This window comes from Tupaia chinensis, unplaced genomic scaffold (assembly GCF_000334495.1).
Source record: "Tupaia chinensis unplaced genomic scaffold, TupChi_1.0 Scaffold000549_1, whole genome shotgun sequence".
Lineage (NCBI taxonomy): Eukaryota > Metazoa > Chordata > Mammalia > Scandentia > Tupaiidae > Tupaia > Tupaia belangeri.
In genome coordinates this window covers 5,668,287-5,695,482 of record NW_006160061.1, presented here as the reverse complement: position 1 = coordinate 5,695,482, position 27,196 = coordinate 5,668,287, and the positions used below count along the sequence as shown (strand labels likewise).

Genomic DNA, 27,196 nt, shown 5'->3' with positions numbered 1-27,196 from the left:
GGCTGCATGGGAGTCGGGAGTCCAGTGACATAGCCATTACGCCAACTGCTGGTCCCATCTTTTTTTTTTTTTTTTCCTTCCATCTTTTGGTAGTACCTCTTGGTGTCTTTACCCAGATGTTCACATACCTTTCTAAAACTGAACCTTTCCAAAAACTCAATTTAATGTCTTACTTGATGGTCCTGTTTTACCTACCTCTCCAGTGACTCCCAAAACTTAGAATGTTTTTTATTTCTTTTCTTCAGTTTCTAAATTTAATTAGTTATCAAATACTTGTCATTCAGTATTTAGAAATCTCTTCTCAGGAACCAGCAGATAACATAGCCGTTAAGTCACTGGACTCCCACATATTTGACTATGGTTCAAGTCCCAGACCCAGTGTTTAAAACTCAAGCCAGGCACATGTGTGTGCATGCCCAAAATCCCAAGGTGGGAGAGTGGAGGAGAAGGGATTGTGGTGTGCTCATCCCCTGGGAGGTGATTTCTCACTTTCTGTCTCTCTGTGTCTATCTCTCCAGCAAGTGCAAACACCCTATAGCAAAAATCTCTCTTAAAAAAAGAATAATAAAATCTCTTTTCAGATATGACAGCTAATTGCAATGCCTGATCTAAGACTGGATCTTGTACTAGAGGAGGAAAAAAATGCTGCCATCTTTTTTGAGTCAGTTGACAAAATTGGAATATGAGTGGTAGATAAAATTATCAATGTTAAATTTACTTAAAGATAGTTACCATGGTTATGAAAGAGAATATCTCTCTTCTTACGAAAATCACATTTAAATATGTAGGCCATAAAGCTCTGGTTTATGATATACCCTCAGTTGGATCAAAAAAAAGGTGCATGTGTTTGTGTATATATGTATGTGTACTTTTATAAAATATTTGTATAGATACATATGTCTATATAATATATGCACATTTATTATATATGTGTATACATATATAATAAACATGAAACAGGGACAGCACACATCTACACTTACAATAAGAGAGTCTGGTCTAAAGGGTATACATAGAGATTTTCTTTGAAATGTTTTTTATTCTTGAAAAACTTTTATATATTTGATATTATTTCTAAATAAAGTTTTTTTAAATCAAAAACCACTTTAAAAGGCATTCGCTTTCATAGAACTTCCTTGTTTCTTTATACATATTAAATATTATATATATTCTCAAGGTAATTTTAAATTATATATAGTAAAATTTCATATAAAAATAATCTGAAGATAATTTTATACAATATTTTTATATTGCAGTGTTTCTACTGTGACCTGCCACATGAAGTCAGGTGTGGAATTTTTCACTTGTGGCATCATGTTGGTGCCCAAAAAGTCTTGGAGTTTAGGGCATTATGGATTGAAGATTTTAGATTTTTGGATTAGAGCTACTCACTATATGCAGAGAGAGGGGGAGAAATCAAATGTGAAATATTAACTTTTGGGGAATCTAGATGGGAATTCTTTGTACTATTTTTGAAACTTTTCTGTAAGTCTGAAATTCTTTCAACATAAAAAGGTTTTTTTTACAAGTAGGAACTTAAGGGGGTGGTAGGTGGCATGGTGGTAAGGTGCTATATTCCCACATGGCCAATGGTGGTTTTTGAATCCCAGACCTGGCACCTTGCTTTCTCACTTTCTCTCTTTCTCTCCCCACCTCCCCTCATTCTCTGTCTCTCACTGGTGAGCACATGTACTGAATAGCAAATTTTAAAAATAATAGTAATTATAAAATTAAATAAGTCTAAAAAAAGTAGGAAATTTTCTGGAAAGAAAAGTTTGATAGAATATTAGTTATTTTGACCTAAATAGAGCCAGGGGATAGATATGACAGGGCAGAAGCATAAAGTCTAAAAGGAACACTTTTTAAAAAGGAGACAGCTTCTTGAAAGGCTCTGTAGCACTTCTTAAAATTACGCAGTTGCCAGCTGGCATGCAGTCTTGTTATTTATCATCTTTTGATTCTGTATTTCTGTCATTCATTTTAGACTTAAGCCTTCTGAAAGTAGAAGTCATGTGTCTACCCTGCACAGAGTAGCACTGTAATATTTGCTGTTGAGAATGTTCTTTTTTTTTTTATTGGAAGGTATTACTGCTGCTTGTTTACCCTCCAAAAAATTACTTAAATGATGTTTTAGATTTTTGCCTTTTGTCTCATAATATGGAAGGAAAAAATTGATTTTCTTTTTATTAGATAAAATGATTTTAAATACATGTCATTTAAAAATTTTCTATCTGCAGTATTGAAATGGGACTTTGTTTATTTTCAGTAGATGACTTCAAATTTAAGAAACTGTACACAAAAGAAAAAGAATAACAACACTTTGAATTTTTCTCAGATTGTATTTTCTCTTTTATATAATCCTCTAACAACGTGAAATCTCTGGTGTTCTTCAGGTTCTTTGTTTTGTTTTCTTAAGAGAGGTTTTTTGTTGTTGTTTTTATTTCACATTTAATCACATACATCTTTATAGTGTATAACATTTCTTTTTTCAGCACAATTACTATGCATATCGGTCGAGACAAAGACATTACTATACACATCATCCTCAGCAAATAGCTTTTTATTCTTTTGTCAATTAAGCGTACTTGTATTTTTTTTCTTTTTCTTCCCCTGTTCCCCTCCCTTCTTCAGGTTATTTGTAGTGCCATCTTGAATCTTCCCAACTCAAGGATGGAAGGAGACTAGTTCTGTTGGACACATAGATTGGGGGATGTTAGTGATGTTTTTATTTTTTACTTTTTATGTTTTTAAGTAAGCATCCATTTTATTGAATCATGAATAATTTAAGACTAGTACAACCATCAGTTTTATTCTCTATGACATGGAGCATGATCTTCATCAGATCATTGGCAAATCTGAAAACCTCATGACAATGTGAAAATTAAATAGTGAGGAAAAGAGGGAGAAAGGGAGAGGAAAATGGAAGCATATCATACTCAAAATTTTCAGTACTCTGTTTTTAAAAAAATAGATTTCTGTGCCTGATATAAAGTAAGTACTCTGCAAATATTTGATTCAACAGAAAAATTTATAAGAACAGTAATTTTATATGCAAATGGATGCTGCTATTTTATATGCAAATGTATGCTTGCAGTGGAGCCGTCTCTAGTTATTGAACTGGGTTTTCACTTTGTAATTAGTTGAAGTTAACTTCTTACAGTTGAAAATAACTAATTACCAATATTCTGAAACTCAGAAGTTTTACTAAATCTCTTTTTTACTCTGCAATAAGGTTTTATTACATTAAAGCATAGTAATCCCATATCTTGAGGTGCTTGATGTCCTACTTCAGTTTTTGAAGTAAATCTTGATAGTGTTCATGATTACGTTGAACCTTTTAGCCCTACGGAACTGAATCGGTGAAGAGAGAATAATTTTGTACCTTGTTACTATGCGAGTGGACTACATTATTTGATATACCAGATTTTGTTATCAGGTATTTTTGTAAATTTGTTTACATTATAATTAACTCTTCTATGCTATTCCATCTTTTCAACAGCTAGGGACATATTTTTCCAAATATTTATTGAGAGATACTTATTTGTACTTAACATTTTCAGAGTTCAGTAAATAGGGTCTCTTATATAGTTGCTGTTCAGATGACTTTAAACATTTTTACATTTAACATTTTACTTTTATAGGATTAATTTGGGTTTGATGTATTTTGTTGAATAAAACAGAAAATGGGAATAATTGGGTTTTATATTTTTCTAAAACTGTTATTTTTTTAAATAGAATCGTAAGAATGATGAAGCCTCTTATGAAAAGATGTTGAAACTGAGACGAGAGTTTAGTAGAGCCATAACAATTTTGGAAATGATTAAGAGAAGAGAGAAAACAAAACGGGAACTATTGCACTTAACCTTAGAAGTTGTGGAAAAGAGGTAATATTGCTAATACTACATTCTAAAGGCAGCCTTAGCCTAATGATGGGCAAAATAGAACCAAGAAGTTGTTTCAGGTGGTTTGTTTTTGTTTTTGTTTTTGTTTGGCTAAGCTTCATAACTATTGATATTGAGTGTCTGACATAATTACATTTTTAAATGATTTGTGGATACTAGCATTTTTTTAAATTGGATTAAGTTAATTTGGATCCCAGATTCTGGGGGTTTTTTTGGGTAGTCTATAGATCCTCTAATATACCTTTTTTCCCCCCCAAAATCACTGTACTTTATCTAGAAAGAACCTAGACATGAACTTACCTAATTTACTTCTTTAAAGTTTCTGTTAAACAAAATTTGAGGGGAGGCCAGCAGGTGGCATAATGGTCAAGATGCTGGATTTCCACATGGCTGATCACGGTTTGAGTCCCAGACCTTGTGGCTTAAAAAATCACAGCAGGCACTTGTTTTTGAGTGTCCAGAAACCCAGGAGGACAATGAAGGAGAAGAGAGAGGGCAGTGTGGACATCCCCCCAGGGAATGTCTTTGTCTCTGTCTGTCGCTCTCTGGCAAGCACACATGCCACATGGCAATAAATAAACAAACAAACAAACAAACACCTTTTAAAACATAATAATTTATTTTTAAAAATTATTAAAAGTATTTTGAGGGAAATTAATGTTTAATTGATTTTATTTTCTGACTCAATACGCAAATTATTTTGTTCCAACTCTTTTTGGAAATTTGTTTTCCAGTGTAATAATGATTTTCTTACATAATTAAATAGACTAAACTAAGTCTAACAGAATTTTGTGTGATTACTGAAGTAAGCATTTTAAACACCATTTTCTAGTGCTTTAATAATTTATATAAGAAATTAATTTTCTGTGTACTATAGGCTTTTTTTTTGAGTTTTGTTTTTACTCAATTCCAAATATAAGCATTTTTTATCATGTAAAATGTCTTTTAAAAATGGGGCCAGCAGGTGGTGTGGTAGTTAGGGGCACTGGACTCTCACATGGCCGACTATGGTTCGAGTCCCAGACCTGGTGGCTTGATTTATCACTTTCTTTCTCTCTCTCTGTCTCTGTCCCTCTCTGGCCAAATTAAAATAAATAAATAAAGTTAAATAAAATAATTCTTTATATAAAGAAAAAGTCTTTAAAAAATAATCTGGGGACCAGTAGATGGTGTAATGGTTACATCACTGGACTCCCATATAGTCCACCACAGTTCGAGTCCTGGACCCAGCAACTTAAAACTTACACCAGGCTCATGTACGTGTGTGCCCAAGATCCCAAGGGGAGATTGGAGGAAAAGAGACTGCTGGGGGTAGAGGCGGGGGTTTTTTCTTTCTGTCTCTTCTCTCCAGTAAGTGCACACACCCTATAGCAAAAAAACTCTTAAAAAAAAGAAGAAGAAAAGTAAGTAAATAATCCAGTTGTTAGTGCTATTTGATTAGTCATGCTCCAATAAACTGAGGTATCATTAGGCTTTTTTCCTCTTTATTATTAAACTAATGCTCTTTTTTTTTTTTTTTTTTACCTTTTCAAGATACCATTTAGGAGATTATGGTGGTGAAATCCTTAATGAAGTGAAAATCAATAGGTCAGAAAAAGAGCTGTATGCCACCCCAGCAACCCTTCATAATGGAAATCATCACAAAGTCCAAGAATGTAAAGCTAAGGTGAGTATTCTCTGGGGAGAAGAAGCATGTATGGTATATTGATCAGACAGTTATTGATTTATGCAGTTGTCTTTGTTTAAGGAAAAAAGTAATTAACATAAATGTAGTTCGTATTAATTGCTGAAGATTTTGCTTAGAGTTTCTGTATACTCTACAAGTTGACCTCCAACCCTCAGAACAACTCTAAGGGAAGTTTTACCTGTGTGTGACTAACTTTGCAATGTATTTGCTCCCTGTTTTCCTCAAGAGTAAGGATTAATTAAAATCTAATTAAGCAAACTAGCTTTACCAAACTCTGCATCATAGTGGCAGGCATCAAAATGTAAAGTCACAGCTTTGTTCAGAGATCATTTAAAGTTATTTTTATTTTTGTCCTTATTGCCAGAACCAGCATTTGTCAATTGTTAATCTACTTTGAGTGTCTTGAGAGTTCTCTAATTTCTGGATCATAGGTTTTTCCCAGCAAAAGAGCCAGATTCGGTGCTTATTTGTCTCAGACTAAATAATTATATTTATCTAGTACTCATGATATCGTTTACATAATTGGGATATATAGAAATTAATAAAACCTTTCATTTTAAAAAGCTTAGATTTGAGTAAGAAACAGATATTGACTAAAGCACGTAGGATAATAGTCTGGATCTGTAGCAGATTTACAAAGTGACTTAGGGTGTTTGTGAAAATTCATCTTTTAAAAATGTGCACAGTCCTTGTTTTTTATGGGCTCATTTTTGAAGGTTAAGTAAGAATGTGGAGCAGGAAGACTCCTTTTCTTCTACTCATGTCAGTTCACATACCAAAGGTCTTATTAATCACAGGCATCTAGCCCACCTACCTGATACTCTAACTCACACTTGCCTTTATAGCCAAAAATGTTATCAGTGCAACACATGTCTTCTTATGAGTTATTTTTTAAAATCCATTTTACAATGATCAATGTTTTTTGTAGGTTTATGATTGTTCGACACTAAAACATGAAAATTTTAACTCATAATGATAACAGAATCAGCCTGTTTAAATAACTTGTCGTGAAGATATGGTTCCCTCCGCATTGTCCTACTTTGTTACACGTTGTTAGCTATTTTCTCACACATCCCATTTTAAAATATGGGATGTTTTGGGAACCAGCAGTTAGCGTAATGGCTATGTCGCTGGACTCCCACGTAGTCGACCGCGGTTCGTGTCCCGGACCCGGTGGCTTAAAACTCACGCCGGGCGCGTGTGCGTGCATGCCCAAGATCCCGAGAGGAGAATGGAGGAGAAGGGATTGCAGCGTGACCATCCCCCCTGGGGGGTGATTTCTCGCTTTCTGTCTCTATGTCTCTCTCTGTCTGTCTGGAGAGCGCACGCACCCTACAGTGAAAATCTCTCCAAAAAAAAAAAAATATGGGATGTTTTAATGTAATAGTTGTACCCATCTTATGAAATAACTTATATCCTGATAATGTAATTTCCCATTCAAGTAACATTTTCCTTGTGTGCACTGTTTTTGATCCTGAAGTAGTTTTAACATCTAGAACACATGAGATCATGTATAATGCCTTAAATATTGTTACACTTTCAAGTTGTTTATACTGCGGTGCTTAGAACAGTCATTTCCAACTTTTTAAAGTAGTAGATCCCTTTTTATTTTAAGGAATGCCATTATATTAAATAAAACCCAAGCTGTCCTACTGAGGGGAGATGGGAGTTAGAGAAGTACCCCTTTTGCTAGTTCCTTAATGAATTGACCTGTGGAATACCTCCAAAGAACCCTGGGTTACTTGAGAACAGTTTGATTACTGTTCAGTTGAAGTAGTAATTATACATACATCAAAACTTAAGGTTTTTTCCTAGTTATTAAGCTTATTTTCCTCAAAAATAGATTATCACAGACATTTTTAAAAATCAGAAGTGTAGAAATGTATTAATGAATTCATAATCCAATTTGAGTTATTTTTTAAATAAAACGTTAACTTTTATCATTGATATATTGAATTTAAGTAAGAATTGAATTAAAATGTCTTTTGCATACTGGATTGCATAATAATAGACCAAAAAATCACTACCATTTAGCTTAAATATTAGTAACAGTATAAAAAGCAAATTTAAATACCCTAATTATTTTGTCATAATTTGTAGGAAGTTAAAACATGTTTTAGTTTATGATAGTAGAATAATTTTTGCTTTGAAAACAGAATAACCTAGTGGATAAAAATGTGTGTTTTTCAAAGAGCAGTGTAGTTTTTCATGATTTCTAAAATGATTTTCATTTCTTCCTTTTGGGGAAAAATTTGTCATTTAAACAGCACCCTCATCACTTGTCCTTGAAAGAAGAGGCTTCTGATGTGGTTCGTCAAAAGAAGAAGTACCCAAAGAAGCCTAAAGCAGAGACTTTGATAACATCTCAGCAACCCACTCCTGAGACATTGCCTGTGATCAATAAGAGTGACATTAAGCAATATGACTTTCACAGCTCAGATGAAGATGAATTTCCACAGGTGCTTGTTTTAAAGACATTTACTTCTAGTCTTATATAGTATTATGTTTTAAAAACAATTGATGTCTTAGAATTTTGATTCTTTGTTCACCTAATATTAGAACATAAACATTTCTCTCTCTCTTTCTCTCTTTGAATTTACCAGACAGAACATGTACTTGCCAGAAGGGTGTGGGAATGAGGGACAGTGAGAAAGCACCCCCAACCATGGGGAGTGATCTCTCTGCAATCTCTTCTTGCATTTTTTCGTCCTGTTGGGATCTTGGGCATGCAGTGTGCACAGGCTGGCATGTCTCTCAAGCCACTGGGTCCAGGTCCCGAACCAAGCATTCTCCCATTGGGATCCAACTGCATTAACTACCATGCCACTGGCTGGCCCAGCATAAACACTTTCTACATTATTTATGTAGCCACTGAGAATGATATTTACTTTGTGTCGTTTTCATCTGTTGGATATAATTGATTGTATCATGGAGCATTTAAAGGCCTTTCTCTTTTCCCTTTTACAAAAATAAACATCTTTATCTTTTCCCTCTGTATTTAAGATAAATTTTTAAAAATAAAATTACTGAACCAAAGATTATCAATAATTTAAGATAGTTAATATATAATTTTAACTACTCACCACCAATAACTTCATTTTGCCACATCCCATAAGCATTGTATTTTATAAGTTTTCACATAAATTTTGCTGATTTGTTGGTCAGTCACTCTTTGATTCTGAAGATTTTGAAGAACTAATTTAAGTTTTAACTTGTGAAAATAATTCTTTGGTGAATATTACGACAGTTTTATAGCAGAATGTAATTTTAAGTTCATAAGTGCTATTTTGAAATAAGAGTTTATATGTTAAACTATCACTTTTTTAAAGAAGTATATTGTTGAAGAGAATATTCTAACAAGGACCTTGGGCCTACTACCAGTTTTGTCATATTTTAGCATTTCGACTTTTTTGCTTTAAGTGAGTATTTTTTTTTTTTAAAGACCCACATTAGGGGCCAGCAGGTGGTGGAGTGGTTAAGATGTTGGACTCGTCCATGGCCAGCCGTAGTTCTACCAGACCTGGTGGCTTGCTTTTTCATGTTTACTCTCCCTGTCTCTCTGTCTCTTTCTAGTCAGATTTAAAAATAATAATAATAATAATAATTAAAAATAAATAATTCTTTTAAAAAAATAAAGAATTAAAATCCACCTCACAGATATGTTTGGGAGCAGAACTGTTTAAACAGCCTGGGGTTTGTTTGTTTTTGTTTTGCTTTTGCTATAACCATTTTTCTGGAATTTGTGTGATCTCCTTTGGCTAGATTAGGTTTTTGTTACTGATTTAATTTGGCATTCATATGGATTATAACACATGAATGAGCATATATTTAATATTTTTATGCTCTCGAGAAGTACTCAGTGAAACCATTCATTACTTTTAGATGATCATACAGTTAGACCCAGGCAGGGCTTTGAATAGCCATGGGATATTCATTAGATGACCATTTTGAAGGAAGGAGAGAAATAGCGCCATATCAACTAGTAGTTTTCCAGATAGCAAGTGTAAGGAAGGGCTTTTAGCAGAGGAAACAGCTTATAGGAGCTGCCAGCAGTTTGGCATTGCTGGAGCATAAAATCCAGAAGAGGGGAAGGGGTGGAAGGACAGATGCCTGCAGTAGAAACCAGGTGCCAAATGGTGTCTATCTACATTATACACACTGGGAAATGATTATTAAACATTTTAAGAAAATGACATGGATAAGTATGTAGGACAGCCTTACATTGGCAGTAAGTACTAAAGGGAGCTAGGTTTTACTATATATTCCCAACCTTCACAGAATATTATAGTATACCTTGACCTATAGAAACTTTTCTCTCATTGCTAGAGTTAGTCTCCTGAGAGTAGAGTCATCCTGAGAGTAGAGCTCACTAAACAGTCTAGCAGATATTCCTTACACTTAAAGGGATCTTCATATCTGTTGTAAAAACATATGTTGATTCATGTAGTGCCCAGCCCCTATCTCAACATGCAAATTGTATTTTGAAACTCTTAGGGTCCTTGGACTCCTCATACTAGGTCTTAGACAACCCTTACTAACTTTTATGGTATCTCTATGTTGCTAAACAGTAAGTATTTACTTAGAGTTGGGCATCACTCAGTGAAGCAACTGTTTGGAATGTCTTACAAAATCAGGGCTTCTTTGCTAAAAACATTAAAATAATTGTATGCTGCTGCTTTATCCAGTAAACAAGGAAATAGGGAACCTTAAGAGAACTAACATTTTAACCAGACTTACCTGATTCGGAGCAGAATGGAATGTTCTGATTCTCCTAACATCAGTTCTTTATGCATATGTCTAAGACTTCTGTGTCCCCTAGAATTCACCACTGGGAATGATAGTTGGTAGTTGGGAGGGAGGAAGAGGTGATAAACTTTATGCAAGTAATTCCTGAGACCTTTTTTTTTTCTTTTTTTTGATACTTCCTTTGTAAACCTAAAAAAAAGGAACCATTATGGATGGAATATTACCTAAAACATTATTTCCCTGCTGTGTCAGAGTATTTACATATCATTTTACCTGTTTGTATGGTGTTTATAAAGAGTGATATAATGTATCGGTACTGCCCTGTCTACTCAGATTATATAGGGTCATACATCCAGATATCACACAGCCTAGGCAAGGTGCTTTTTAGGTTGGCGCAAAAGTCATGACACATTTTTGTGTAGAAAAAATACATCATGACTTTTTGTACAACTCAATATTATGTGACAGCTTTTTGAAAGTACTTATTAGGTGAAGCATAACTGTCATCATCAGGTATTTATGGCCATATGCATTATTTGTAAATAGACTATAAAAACTGTACTATACTGGTTCTTTTTAATTGTATAGTAATTCATGTTCAGAAACATTAAATAGTATAATTTGCACCTTCAAGAACTAATCCATTCGTGAAAAATAAGGATTTTTAGCCATAGAAAAATATGTTAGTCATTAAATATTTTAGGAAATTTAGTGCTACTATATATATATTAGCTTGTTGGGACAGTCATGACAAATTTTTCTGTTTTTCTATGCAAAAATGCTTCTTGACTTTCCTGACAGCCTAATAGAAGTGATTTTACTGGAGGGACCAGCAGTTAGCATAATGGCTATGTCGCTGGACTCCCATGTAGTCGACTACGGTTCGAGTCCCGGACCCGGTGGCTTGAAACTCATGCCAGGCACGTATGTGTGCGTGCCCAAGATCCCAAGAGGAGAATGGAGGAGAAGGGATTGTGGCGTGGCCATCTCCCCAGGGGGGTGATTTCTTGCTTTCTGTCTCTCTCTGTCTGGCGAGTGCACGTGCCCTATAGCAAAAACCTCTTCAAAAAAAAAAAAAGTGATTTTACTGTTTGTGATCAGATTTTAATTTTAGATCATTACAAACATTGGTCTCTTGACTTTTGATAACCCCTCAATGAGATGCCTCTTTTGTCTAGGTACCGTCCCCAATATCAGAACCCGAAGAAGAAAATGATCCTGATGGTCCCTGTGCTTTCAGAAGGCGGGCAGGATGCCAGTATTATGCTGTAAGAACTTTATTTTTTGTGGTGTTTTTGTGAACTGGAATTAACAGGTAACTCATGTCAAGGTGACTTAGTCTTGATCTGAAAATGGGAAGTGCATTAGTACTGATGCACTTCAGTTTTCAATTTAGCATCCTCTATGTGGATAGCAGTAAAAAATGCTAAACGGTACTAAGTCCTTTCAAAGGGTTTCAGAGTCCTTTACCTGGAAATTAGTAATTACACATATTTTAGAAATCACCATGGGCTCTAATTATAGCTTCAGCAGTTGTTAAAATTACTCAGTATGTCATTCTAGTTAGGTAAGCCCAGAATCTCTAAGTTGGAATCTTTGATGGTTGCTGTGTTTATTGAAATTCAGTGTTATACAAGGCCATTTCTTACATACCTAGTAAGTATCAAATAAGTAATTATTCTAAAACTTTCCTCATAGAAATGTTTTATCTAATATTTGTATCTGTAACATTTGACACACTTAGAAATTGCTTTTTGTTATAAAGTTTTAGTGCAACATTATAGCAGGGAGTAACCTTTCTTCCACAGTGTAACAGTAGAGTGGTGAGGATGGTTTTGCCTTTCTTATATGGCTTATGGAGACTGTTTCTCTAGTTGTATTATGGTAAACATTACACTGACACATTTTTTTTCAGGGTAAGTGTGTTTAATGGAGGGGTGGAGATTTGTTTACAGATTATGCTCATGAGACAAGGAGAAATTAAAAAGGGACAAAAGTGGTATGACACAAGAAAATAGAATGATGAAGAGAATGGAAAGGCAAAGAAATGGGCTGTTTCTTTTTAAGAATTATTTATATAATTTTATTCATTATCATTATTATTTTTTAATATGACTGGGGAGGGTTGTAGTGGGAGTGAGAACGCAAGTTGCCAGGTTCAGGACTCAAAACTTCAGTCAACCATGTGGGGTCCAATGCCCCAACCACCACCACTTGCCGGCCCTTAAATGGGCTGTTTGTTAAAGAAACTTCAGCTTGACCAGCGTGTGCTTTAAGTGTAATTTCTAATCAAAAAAAAAAGAAGAAGAAGAAAGAAAGAAAAAAAAAACCTGATTTATCTCAGTAGGAAATCTATAAATTGCTATTTCATCATCTTTACTTGGTTCATAAAGCCATATTATTCTTTTAAAGATTAATGTATCTTAAATGACCTATATTTATATGTAAAACGTAGTTCGGTTTTGGTGATTGAACTTTTGATTTAGTTTTGTAAAATTTAACCTTCAGGACAGCCATCAGGTGGTGCAGTTAAGGTTCTGGATCCCACATGAACAACTCTGTGGTTCATGTCCTAGACCCAGTGGCTTTAGATACACTCCAGGCATGTGTGCATGCATGTCCAAAATTCCAAGAGGAGAATGGAGAGAGAAGGGATTGTGGCATGACTTTCCCCTCTGGGTGGGGGTGGGGTGTATTTCTCACTTTCCCTCCCTCAGTCTCTCTCTCTCTCTGGGGAAAAGAAAAAAACCTTTAAAAAATTTTTTTAACCATCAGGTAAGTCACTTAAACCCCAATTTTAAAGTTACCTCTAAATTTTAATTAACAGTCTGCTAATGCTGCAGTTACTTTATTTTTATCATGATTTAACTCTTTATTTCAGATTTACTCCCTGAGCCTTTATTAATTTATATATTCTTTCTTTGCAGCCTCGTTTGGACCAAGCTAACCATTTATTTGAAAATTCAGAATTGGCAGATTTGGATAAGTTGAGGTATAGGCATTGCCTTACAACCCTTACAGTTCCAAGAAGATGTATAGGATTTGCAAGGAGACGAATTGGTAGAGGTGGAAGGTAAACTACTTGTTTTGACCTGTTTTTTGCCTATAAGCTTGAAATGAAGGTTTAGAGAGTATGTTAAATTCTGTCAGTTAATATTTGGTTTTATGTTGGTTTTTAGGGTCATAATGGACCGAATATCTACAGAACATGATCCAGTCTTGAAACAGATAGACCCTGAAATGCTGAGTAGTTTTGCAAGCTCTTCCCAAACTATAGACTTTTCTTCTAATTTCTCTCGGACCAATGCTTCCAGTAAACATTGTGAAAATAGACTGTCCCTTTCTGAAATATTAAGCAATATCAGATCATGTCGACTACAGTGTTTCCAGCCAAGGCTACTAAATTTACAGGACAGTGATAGTGAAGAATGTACCTCAAGAAAACCAGGGCAGACTGTGAACAATAAAAGAGTTTCTGCAGCGTCTGTAGCTTTATTGAACACCAGCAAGAATGGTATATCAGGTAAGCTGTCACTTGGTTAAGAGTATATCCTGCTTTTCTTTCCTCCTCAATTTTCATTATCCACTAAATAAACTCTGAGGGTAAATTTTGAAGGTTTATTTTCCTAATCCCAACCAGGAGAGGAACTTTAATCTTAATCTATTGCTTTTTTTTTTTTTTTTTTTGCAACCTTAGAACAAAAATCTGCTATTGTAGTTCATATTTTAACCAAAATGTTGTAGCTGGTATCTATAAAATCTGGTATGTATGGTGAACATGTGTAGGCAGAATGCATAGGGGGCTCCCAGTGAGCAAACTGCTTACAAAACCAACATCAGGTCACAATAGCACAATACTGTCTGCTTCTTGTGTTAAAGTTTTCATTTTTGTGTACTAACGTTGCTTAAATGTAAGCATTGCTTCTTTAGAGTACCATTGAAAGCTTTCTTTCTGAAAAAAAAATTTTTTTTCCAGAGACTTACTAGGAATAGTTGTCATTTTTGCCTAATAGCTTACTTCTCTAGTCAAGTTCAGGAATTCTTTTTCAAATTTAGAGATATTATGTTCAAATTAATTTAATACTTTCATGACTTGTATGCTGTAAACAATATATAATGTGTAGAGAATCTAAAATGCAATTTTGATTTTTTTTTTTCCCTGTGGATATCCTTATTTATGTATACAAGTACATTTGATTTATAAATATCCTTATAATGTATACATTCGAATAATACATAGTATTCAGAGACAAAAATAGATATAATTTGATATATATTATTGCCATTCTTTCTGTAAACATGAATATTTCTAAATTACTTCCTGGATGATGCATTTTAGGATGTAAAATCGTTATATCAAATTTCTTTAAGGTGATTTTAAATCATTTTAGTTGAAAATTTTTCTCAGTAGTATTCAGTCTTTTTTAGTTACTGAACTGCCTATTTTCCAACTTAGACATTGACCTGTTTAAAAACTATAATGCAAAAATTGGGTTTGTTTGAAAGATTAGAAGTTAGCATATCATGTATCCAAATTGTTTAATTTTCTCCTAAACACTTAGGTAAGGGAAATGTCTTCCTGTTATAAAGTTTATGAGTCTATAAAGTTAAATGAGCCTTTTAAGCTGAAATGGATAAGTATCTAGTATGATTCGAGATTATGGAATTCTTTAAAATCTAGGGTCCAGCAGGTGGCATGGTGGTTAAGGTACTGGACATTCCCACATAACCGACCATGGTTCAAATCCCGGACCTGGTGGCTTTCACTTTCTCTCTCTCTCTTTCTCTCTCCCTCTGTATGTGTGTGTGTGTGTGTGTGTTTGTACATCTCTCTCTCTCTGGTCAAATTAAAATGAATGAATGAATAAATAAAATAAAAATAAAATCTTCATAGAAATCTGAAGATAGTAGGAATATATTAGGTCACATCTTTTCAGCCAACCTTAAAGACATAGCTCAGATTATTTCACTGAATGAAATTTCCTATACCAAATATTACTCAAAATAATTTTTGCCAAAAAGGGAGTTTTTAAAAAATATGCATATAGGCATTTGTAATTATAGTTGACCATGCCCTGAATTTCTTCTCTTACCAATGTATATCAAACCAAAAAATGATTTAATATGTTTCTTTTCAACTTGAACATAGATCCTTGCAGCTTTCTCCTATACATTCAGATAAGCCCTAAAATTTTTTAAAATTTATTTATAATTTTTAAAATTTGGCCTGAGATAGAGAAGGGAGGGAGAGGGAGAGGGAAAATGAGAAAGAAAGCAAGCCACCAGTCCAGGACTCACACCACGATTGGCCATGTGGAAGTCTAGTGCCCTAACCACCAAGCAACCTGTCCGTTAAGCTCTAGATTTAACTTAAGACTATTTTTTTGACCAAAAATGTACATGAATCAGTACCATACATGTATTAGTTCAACATGTAACTTAAATAGCTACAGAATGATCAGCTGTACCGTTCTGTAACACAGCAGCATAAAATAAGCATTAAAAATGTCTTAGGCATGCATGTACTTCTCAGAAAGCTTAAATCACAAGTGTGCGATGTTAGCATCATAAAAAAGATTTTGTTTTTGTTTTGTCTTTCTCCCCCCACCGGAAAAAAATTTTTTGGTCTGTGTCGTATTTTCTGTGTTATATGTATGCTCGCTGGAGAAAGAGAACTAAAGTGAGAAATCACCCTAAGGAGTATGACCATGCTGCAATCCCTTTTCCTCTTGGGATTTTTGGTTTATACACACATGTGCCTGGCATGATTTTCAAACGACCACGTCTGGGACTTGAACCACAGAGTTGGCCATGTGAGATCCAGCTGCCTTAACCTCCGCACCACCTGCTGGCCCCACCTTTTTTTTTTTTAACAATATTTTTGTTTGAAAATATTAGTCACAGGATTACAAATACATAATGAAAAAGTCTTTTAAGCATTTTTCATAAACAATTTAAAATCTGTAAGTATTTTTACCAATTATATTCATTACATAGTTTTTCTCAGATTAGTTTAGATAATTTTAAATAAATTTAAAGTTCATAGAAATAAGTTACAGTTGATAGATATTCTCTCATCTACCTAAAAAGAAAGAGGAGTTTTTAGAAAGCCGTGTTCTTACTTTTTAATGAACTTGCATAAAAGAATGGAATTCTCATGTGTTCACTTTTGTTGAACTGTCTTAAATATTTTTGCCTTTGATTCTTTCTTAGTAGGCTTAATCATGAAAGTGTGTGGGTTATTTTTTAAGAATAACTGACCAGGACCATGCTTTTTTCTGGCAGAGAATATCAGTAAGCTAATAGACAAATTATTAGTACCGACTTTTCTATTTCACAGCTGGCAAATCCCAGCAAACTAAGGAAAGAAAAGAAACATAAGACACTTGCAATAATGTTTATATTAAAAGTTTCTTAGTCCTTAAAAAATAAATAAATAAGTAAAGAGCACTTAAAGTGAGGGCTAATGGCAAAAATCTTGTTACTCTCTTCTTGTTAATAACTCTTAATGATTTTTGAATCATTGTCTCTATAATACCTGTGTCCAAAATATATTTATTATTTGCTTCATACTTAAAAGAGAATTAAAATGTGTGTCCTAGGTATTAGCAGAACTAAAACTAGGGGCCAGCAGGTGGTATAGTGTTTGAGTCACTGGACTCTCACATGACTGGCAACAGATCGAGTCCCAGACCTGGCGGCTTGAAACTCATGCTGCATGCATGTGGGTATGTGCCCAGAATCCCAGGAAGAGAATGGAGAAGGGATTGAGTATGGCTATCCCCCTCGGGTGATTTTTCACTTTCTGTCTCTGTCTTTCTGGTAAGCACACACGCCCTATAACAAAAATCTCTCTCTCAAATAAAAGGGGTGGAGGGAACTAAGACTAAAGACTTCATTTTAAAGCAAAAAGATTTGATAACTATTGATATTATGTAAAATATTGGTATGTTTTCTTAAATAAAAAATTCTCAGAATAAAAGCTACACAGAAAAAGAGGAAAGATAGGTTGTGCTGAACCTAGCAAGTACATGATCAGTGAAAATTAACTTTATACATAGTTACTTAGTATCTATTAACTTTAAAGTGCTATGTAAAATAAAGTTTTCCAAGTTTTAAAGATAGTAATCCTTACCCTCAAGAAATTCGTAATGTGTGGCAAATATTACATTCTTTATATAAAGAGGTCAGAGTTAGTAGTTTGAAACTATAACATTAATGAACTCTTCTTCAGGATGATGTTCTTAAATTCAAAGCTCAAAAAAACATATTTCACATCTTTCCTTATCAGACTTAAAATTCTATGTCAGTTAACGCTTCATTTTGGTTTTCACTAATCAGTCACAAATTAACATGTTTTTTCTTTTCTCATCTGTCATAATATACTTATACATAGATACTTGTAGATAGATACCAACAGCCTTTTGATAAGTTCCAAATATCTTATTTAAAGAATTGTTGGGATCAGCAGTTAGCATAATGGCTATGTTGCTGGACTCCCACGTAATCGACCGCGGTTCACATCCCGGACCCGGTGACTTAAAACTCAGGCCAGGCACGTGTGTGTGTGTGTGTGTGTGCGTGCCCAAGATCCCAAGAGGAGAATGGAGGAGAAGGGATTGCGGCATGGCCATCCCCCCTGAGGGGTGATTTCTCGCTTTCTGTCTCTCTGGTGAGCACACGTGTCCTATAGCAAAAACCTCTCCCAAAAAAAAGAAAGAAAAAGAATTGTTTATTTAATTTTATTTATCATCATTATTTTTTAAATTTACTACAGGGCAGGCACACACCAGAGAGAGGCTGGAGGTTCCAGGGATGGGGGCGGGGAGGGCAGGGAGAAAGCAAGCTGCCACGTGCAGGGCCTGAACAGGGGTCAGCCATTTGGGACTCCAGCATTTTAGCCATCACACCACCTGTTGGCCCTCTATAAATACCTTATTAGCAATTTATGAAATCATTAACAGTTTATATAGTTTTTCAAGAAAAAAATCCTGATTTTTTTTTTTAATGATTTGATTTGTCTTTTCATTCTTTCTAAAATTGCCCTAATATGTTTGCAAGCATGTAAATTTTAGAATGAATAAAGCTGCTGGGATCAACAGTTGGCGTAATGGCTATGTCGCTGGACTCCCATGTAGTCGACTGCAGTTCGAGTCCCAGACCTGGTGGTTTAAACTCAGGCCAGGTGCAGTGTGTGCCCAAGATCCCAAGCACACATGCCCTATAGCAGAAAAAAAAAAAAAAAAAAAAAAAAAAAGAATAAAGCTGCTTTTAACAGCTACCTAGGAACTTAGAGAAGGATTTGGTTTTGGTATTAGCATTGCTTATAATGCTTTCTCACCAAAGGTGAGAAATTGATTCAAGGATGAAAAGATTTTAGTTTGACTGCTAAAGGAAATAATAATGAAGTATTCATTGTAACTATTTAGCTTGGATGTCAGAATATTAAATATCTTTGAACTATTTTTATTATCCTCACATCCATTAGTTCTTATTCCCTGTCTCTTTCTCACCTTTCCATTCTCCACCCTTGCAATTTCAAGGTTCGTTAGGTAACCTTTCACTGTGAGAGTTAACATTTATAGGATGTATGTAGTCTCAGTGTCAACTCTCTTCCATGAGAAAGTTTGTCCTCAGAGCAGCTCCACTGGTTATGGGAATTTTGACCTGAGTCCCCACTGTGACCTGGAAGATGTGACATAGGATTTCCCTCTCCACCCCTCAGTCTAGTCCCATGCCGGCTCTGTAAAACAAAATAAAACAGAATAAATTATAGTATATAGTCAGCCTTGCTTTAATAAAATAAAACTGTGTGACAGACCTGCCTGGCAAAATCTGTGGAGGTACCCAGAATGTGTTTTTGATAGGTCACTGGCAGAATAGGGAGGGGAAAGGTGATAAGAGATCAGCCTAGGTAGAGCACCATATGGGGACCATACCTGAAAGATAAAGGGATGAATTGAGAGATGCCTGGGACCTTTAAAAACAGCATCAACATTCCAAGAATGATGACAAGTAGTCTAATAAAAGGTACATGGATCCATCCAAGGAATAAAAGCAGACTAATGAATCCAAAATAGGTAATTAGTCAGCTATAGAATGTAGCCAGAAAGGCTTGAAGCTTTCTTGAAAATCAGACTGTTATATATATATATATATATACACACACACACACACACACACACACACACACGGTATCTAGAAATACAGTTGTGTTACTAATGCACAAAATCTTCTGTGTATACCTGTCTATTAGAATGTGTTACCCAGGAAGATTTGCAAAACTCCTTACTTAGAGAAAGGAATACTTCCCATCTATCTGGAGTAATAAAATATTCCCACTTCACAAAACAGTAAGATTTCTTAGATTTATTTAATTTTTTATAAGTTAATTCATTGGGGCCACTGGGAGGTTTAATGGTTAAGGCGTTGGTCTTCCACATGGTGGACTGTGGTTCAAGTCCGGAATCCAGAGACTTGAGACACACCATGCATATGTGTGCTTGCCTAAAATCTCAGGAGGAGAAGGGATTACAGCATGGCCACTCCCTCTGGGGGTTGATTTCTCACTTTCCCTTTCATTGTCTCTCTCTGGCCTGTGCCTAAGTGCCCGTGCCCTATAGCAAAACCTTAAAAAAAAAAAAATGTTAATTTATTTCTTCCATGAGTGTGCACAAAAAAGAGACAGCACCCCCAACAGGGTACCTACTTGCAGTCCACCCTTAGCTTTAGCCAGCCTCAGCTCTTGGGTACACACATATCCCCAGTGTACTCAGGGAGGTCTCTGGATACACCTGGGTCAACCTCACAGAACATAACGTCCTATTGCTGTGTCAGTGTCCAGCCCCTGTGGCCACTTTTAAATTGATAGGACTTACAGGCATGTGGGGTAGTTTAAGACCAGCACGAATTTCACTTTTAAGCTAGCAATATAAGATCAGCTAGTGAAAAGAACTTATCTTGACCTTAAGCAAGAGAAGCAGAAGTTTGTCTTGTGTACATTCCCACTTCCCCTTTGGCCACCCTCAAAGCTAGGTCCTTATCATATATCTTATTACCTGCACAGATTTGTTCACTCTGTAGCCTGACCTTTTCCTGATATATTTTAATGTGTGCCTCTTGTTAACTCAGTCAGTACAAGAAATCTATTTTAGAAGTAAAACCGTGAGAGAAAAGACAATTAGTGTAGAAGGTGCTTTCATTCAAGTTTCAACTCTACCTACTGGCAAATCAACATAAGAACTCTTAGAATGGCATTCTGTTTTGTGTTTGTACCATTAAAAACATACATTTTTTAACCACTTTATCTTCACCCCAAAATGATGGAGTTAGAAAGCAGGGTTTGTATATACTCCAGTTTTGTGCCATGATTACTGTTTGCTACTTTTGTCTAAGGAGTTAAAGTAATACTAAATAGTGCTCTAGAAAATTTCAAATTAAGAAGCATCAGCTTGTTTCAGACACAAAATACCTTCATAGTAAAGAGGGAGCTAGATGTCAAAAACAGATAAAGCATATTGAGCTCCAAGTGAAAGGAAGGAGGGGGAAAAAGCAATGTAACTTTTTAAAGTGTATCTATATATAGAATTAAGTTTATATCAGTGATTCTCAACCAGAAATGGGGTTAGGGATGAGATTTTTTTGTATCAAAGTCACCCTAACTTTTTATTTTCATTTTTTTAAGATATTTTGCCATAGGGCATGTGCACTCACTCGAGACACAGGGAGAGACAGGGAGAGACAGTGAGAAATCCCCCTTCCTGCAGGGATATCCAGGTCTTAATCCCTCTCTTCCATTCTCCCCCTGGACTTTGAGCATGCACGCACTCAGGTGCACTAAACGTGAGTCCCAAAACCACCGAATCCGGGACTCGGGATACAGTTGGCCATGTCAAAGGGAGTCCAGCGCCTTTAACCACCAGCCCTCTGTTTGTCCCAGTCACCCTAACTTTAAAAAGTTTGGGAAACAGTTACCATAAATTTAAATAATTTGGACTGAGACTAGGTTGGGATTTTATGGGTTTTCTATAAGGAGAAAAGCACAAGGTTGGAGCAAATTAATGGTCTTTACAAGACAGAGCAGTAAATGTAGACATTCAAAAAATAGGTAGTTTTGCCAGCATCTCCCTATTTAAAAGATAATAATTTTATTATAGTGTCTAATTTATATGTAATAGTTGTACGTTTTTCTGGAGTACAGTAGTTTTTTCAAAGCATGTATACAGCATGTGGTGATCGCATCAGGAAAATAAATGTATGTGCGCTCTCCACCATTTATCACTACTTTGTGTTGTACACACATTTGAAAGCATTCTTTCTAAATACGTAAATCTTTATCTGCTCATAAAAGCAAATAGAACACTCTAGTTGGCAGTTCATTGTTAGCCCTAAACTACCAATCCAAAAGTAGAGTTTTGTTGTTAATTTTTAGTTTTACTATAGAGCATGAAAGCTTGCCAGAGAAAGTGAGAAATCACCCTCCCCTCCAGGTGGCATGGTCACACCACAGTCCCTTCTTCACCATTCTCCTATCAGGATTTTGGCACGCACATATGTACCTGGCCTGCTTTTCAAGCCACTAGGTCCAGAACTTGAACTGCGTAATTGGCCATGTGGGATCCAGCCACCTTTAACCTCTATGCTACTTGCTGGTCCCCCTAAAAGTAATTTTTTATTAGAGACTGAAATTTTTCTTTCTACTAATTTAGATACATGCTTTATTCTGAGTAGGTAAGATTTTATCGTCTGACTTAAAAGATTTTATGAGAAAAGATTCTCATTATTATCATTTCTTCCTTAATTTTGAAATAGCCACTAAAAATATATTCCCCTTATTTGGCTTACTCCTCACTTAAAGGTAACCACAGTAGTGCTTATTACCTTTTTGTCATAACATAAAGCTCAGTTCTAGACAAATTTAACACCGGATTTAAGGACTGTGCTATGCAAGATTCCGGCTCCATTTCTTTTGAATTAGTACATTCTTTGTGCACATAGGACTGAAACAGATTTATTTGGCCTCTGTTTCTAATAAACTATTTTTCATCTCTTCCACTAAGGTGTTCAAACCACTGGAAACTCATGAATACTTCATATTTTCATTTGATTTTGAAGATTGTACATTTAGAATTAAAATCATTTTTTCACTTAAAAAATAGAACACTTGCAGTGATTTAACATGTGCGCAAAGAAAGACATTTGATTTTGTTGATAATTCAGTAAGATAACTAATGGGTACTTCAAAAATACAGGTAATATTATCATTTTAGCACTATAATAGCCCCAGATTTTTGAATCCTCTAAAAATGAATTTTTTATCTGTCTAAGAACTATATTATCTTCTTAAAATCCAGTACAAATTTTAATGATAATGTGGACTGGAAACCAAATTGTGTTTAAAGCTGTGTTCATCTGTGGGTCTTAACTCCCTTTTCATGGAAAATATTTTTCATGGAAAATTATTCTCCATGTAATTAGTTACATGTCCAACTTACCATAAAAAATATTTTTAAAATTTTTTGTGATCCTACTAAGTAGAAAACTTTGGGGAAATTAAATGTAGCAGTTTGAAGATGTAGTCTCCATATGAACGCATTTGGGTCCATCACGAAGTAAATTTATATTAGTTGGTATTTTATAATCTGTTTTTTTTGGGGGGGGAGAGGTTTTTGCTATAGGGCGCTTGTGCTCGCCAGACAGACAGACAGACAGAGACACAGAGAGACAGCAAGTGAGAAATCACCCCCTTGGGGGGATGGCCACACCGCAATCCCTCTCCTCCATTCTCCTCTCGGGATCTTGGGCACGCATGCACATGCGCCCGGCGTGAGTTTAAGCCACTGGGTCCGGGATTCAAACCACAGTGGAGTACATGGGAGTTCAGCAACATAGCCATTACGCTAACTGCTGGTCCCTGTATATCTTTTCTTTCCAGCTATACTGTAGTACTTTATTACAGGCTCTTGTAATTCATTTTTCCCTGTATTCACAGCAACTCTGAGTGCAGCGCTCTACAGCATAGTAGATTGTAAACACTTGTCGACTGAGTGAAGTAGTTGAGAGAGGAAGAAAGCAGTAACAAGAAATGGAGCAAAATTACTTCAAAGTGTATGAATTCTGATATGACTTAGTATTTTTGATCCTAATAACTTACTGACCTCTATGGAAATACCTTTGCATCCTCTATATCAGTGTATCAGTGAGCTACCTAAATATCTACGAGTGAAACTTTGTTTTTGTAAGAAAAATTATTCCAGTTTTAACTTTTCTTAGCTGTATTTTTCTTGTTGTTTTTGAGAGATTTTCACTATAGGGCATGTGTGCTCACTGAAGAGACAGAGAGACAGGAAGAGAGAAATCATCCCCCAGTGGAGGTGGCCATGCTGTAATCCATTCGCCTCTCAGGAACGCACGCACACACGCCAGCGTGAATTTTAAGCCACCAGGTCCAGGACTGGAACCACTGTTGACTACGTGGGAGTCCAGTGACGCAATCTTATCCCATCTGCTGGTCCCCTTAGCTGATCTTTTTTATGTAAAGGATTTAGATGTCTTTTTCTTATTCGAAATGCACTAACTGGTAACACACTTGGCCATAGCGTAACTGATTACATCTGAAGATACATTCTACCTTTAATTTTCTGAACGCTTTTCCAGTATTTTTGTAGATAGGATTTATTTTAGGTATCAATTCTGTTGGCTTAAACTATGGTTGATAGCTACATTAGTTGAACTTCTTTATTCTCTACCCTTATTTGTAATTAGGGAGAATAGTATTTTCACTTCAGTGTAACAGGACAAATCAGCAATAAAAATCATTTAGTCTTACAGATAGTTCTCCTTTCTTCTTAAGGCTATAACTTAGTCACTATTATTATTTACATTAATCATGCTTTTTCTTGTTCTGTGGTCACTTTAATGTAGAAAATTAAGAGTAATCTTGCATATTAAGTCTGAATAAATGGTAGAATACTCATGTTAGAACTATGTTATTTAGTAAAAATCACAAGTAAAATCTTTTTTAGCATGTGATATTTAAAAAGTCATGGATATAAGCATAAGCCATGCTTAATGAACGATTTGTCATTTTTATTGGGTTCTTTGCTCATGGTGCATAGTTTTGATTTGTAATTGCTTTTCATTTTAATTGTGGATTAAGTTTATAGTATATTCTACTGTGTTATTAAAAATGCTTTAAAAAAGACTTATATCTGAAATTGATATATTTTGCCAGTAACAGGGGGTATCACAGAAGAGCAGTTTCAGACACACCAACAGCAGTTAGTTCAAATGCAAAGGCAGCAACTCGCTCAGCTTCAGCAGAAACAGCAGTCTCAGCATTCCTCGCAGCAGACACATCCAAAAGCACAGGTACGCCTGTCTTCTCCTAGTGCTTCTGCCTCTTCCTTTCTTTCATAATCATGTCCTTTCATTCAAGTTGAGTCAAGATAACTTAGATACTGCCACTCTTGATTTGGGATGTTGAACCTGAATTTGTTTTCAGTCAGTTTAAGTAATTTTAAATGATTGGTTTCTAACTAGTCTCTGAACCAAACATGCTATTTTTAATTTAGGAATGAGATAACTATTTTTTGAAAGGTTAATGAGAATTCACAGAAGTGATCATATAGTCTTAGAACCTATTCCCCCAGAAAAGATTTTTTCCAATGATACAGCTTTTTTAACTCCTATTAAATTGTGTGTTTAAGTGCTGTGTGGATATTCCAATGAGCTAGAGAGAATTTTCTTGATTTGTGTAGTAAATCTAAACAACATAGCCCCCTCTTTCTCTGAATCCATTTCCCTGTAGAAAAAAAAGACTGCCCCTAGAGGAAGTCCATAGACACTGTTAAATATAGATGCTGGGCATAAGAATAAGAATACCTCATAAAACCGTAAATGCCTGCAGGTATACGGCCCTGCCAGCACCTGGAGATTAGCCTGTAAGTCTCACTGTGGACTTCTGACCTACAGACTGTATGCCAGGATAGATTTCTATCGTTAAGTCACTATAGGCCAAACAAAACTAAAGTATATATACAGTTTGACCTCCAGGAAAAAAATAAACCTAGTGATTTAGTACTTAAGTTTTATCACTCCATAATTCTCAAAGTACTTCAAAAGGAGTACTTGAGATAACTCAACTTTAGTGTTTATGTGAGCTCTTAAACCAAGAACTGCCCATAGTAGTTCAGATCCTGAGTCTAGTAACATGTTAATCTCAGTGACCTGCATTCCTTTGACATCTAGGGGGGTCTGGGTTTAGTTGATAGTCTAGGACTGTGGACTTTAGCAACAGTTAACTCGTTTTCTACAGAATCACAGAGGAATGGCTGTTTAACTTGCCTTCATTTGCTTCTTCTGAGTCTCTTACTAACCACTCTAACGTATTTCAGCCTACTTCAAGGTTAGGCCAAGATATGTTTTTACATTATGAAAAAAATGACTATTAGTCATCTCTGATGTCATTTCACACATAAAATATAGCTTGTCAACATTTTAAAAAGCATTCATTAATACTTCTTGGAAAATTAATAAAGCATTAAGTTTGGATTTTTTAAATCCTCCAGTCCTTTCTCAGAAATAATTGCTTCCTAGGGAACCAGCAGTTAGCGTAATGGCTATGTCGCTGGACTCCCATGTGGTCGACTGTGGTTCGCGTCCTGGACCCGGTGACTTAAAACTCATGCCTGGCACGTGTGCGTGCGTGCCCAAGATCCCGAGAGGAGAATGGAGGGGGGGATTGCGGCGTGACCATCCCCCCTGGAGGGTGATTTCTCGCTTTCTGTCTCTATGTCTCTCTCTTTCTGTCTGGCGAGCGCACGCGCCCTATAGCAAAAAAACCTCTCCAAAAAAAATAAATAATTGCTTCCTAGTATTTATTTAGTCACTAAAAGTTATCTATAGAGTCCTAGGTGCTTAATCTAAACCCTTGTAACTGTTGAAGATTGGAAAGGAAACCACTTCTTGGATTGCCCTGTCCCTTAATATCTTTATGAAATCACATCTAAAAAATTGAAAGTTTCCTTTTGTTCACCTTACAGGGCTCAAGCACCTCTGACTGTATGTCTAAAACACTTGACTCAGCCAGCGCCCACTTTGCTGCATCTGCCGTGGTCAGTGCACCTGTTCCGAGTCGCAGTGAGGTAGCCAAGGAACAAAACACTGGCCACAACAGCATCAACGGAGTGGTCCAGCCTTCAGGTATGGCTGAGGTTCACTGTCTTGAAGTTTTAACTCAAGTATTTAGGGTATGCTTTTTGTTTTTTTATATCCAAGGGGGAAACGTATATTAGAAGTCAATTGGGACTCTTCAGGATGTATTTGGGAAAATGCAAAGGGCTAGCTGAGGGTTTTCTAAAATTCACATCAAACCTGTTCTCTGTTTCCTCACACATCTCATAACTCTTCACCCTCCCTGGTTTCATCCATGCACTGTCAGTTGCTTCATGTCTTAGAAACGTTGTTGAGCTAATGAATAACATTCACCACTGAATCAGCCATATGCTGAGTAAAAGGTGAAATACAGTATAGAAGCGTCTATAAATAAGTTCGAAATTGGCTTTGCCTTCCCACTGTCACATAGGCATAGACATTACTTTTCTGACTCCGCCTGAGCTACAGCATTGCTGTGAACTCCTGCCTTCTTACTACCCTGCATTCTCAGAGGCTTGCTCTTTCTACTGTCCAGAGTCTTCCATCTGCTTTTACATACCCCTATAATCCCCACTGCAGTCTTACTGATGTATGTATAAATCCTTAGGGAAATCCAACTGCAATTTCTGTCTGTCATTATGCTTACCTCCGAAATTGCCAAGTATGGAGGCAGAATACTGTGGTTGTTTCGTGCAGGCCAGTGGAA

At 35.7% G+C, this 27,196-nt stretch overlaps 1 protein-coding gene across 1 annotated transcript in view; it reads left to right on the top strand.

The window, feature by feature from the left end:
- The window catches only part of EPC2 (enhancer of polycomb 2), a gene marked incomplete in the record, with an annotated part of 136,723 nt that overhangs the window by 105,773 nt on the left and 3,754 nt on the right, over positions 1-27,196 (top strand). The window contains 8 exon segments of the mRNA XM_027775356.1: positions 3,736-3,884; positions 5,436-5,568; positions 7,857-8,048; positions 11,514-11,603; positions 13,263-13,408; positions 13,515-13,858; positions 24,569-24,705; positions 26,379-26,538. Coding sequence (XP_027631157.1) covers positions 3,736-3,884; positions 5,436-5,568; positions 7,857-8,048; positions 11,514-11,603; positions 13,263-13,408; positions 13,515-13,858; positions 24,569-24,705; positions 26,379-26,538 — 1,351 coding nt within the window.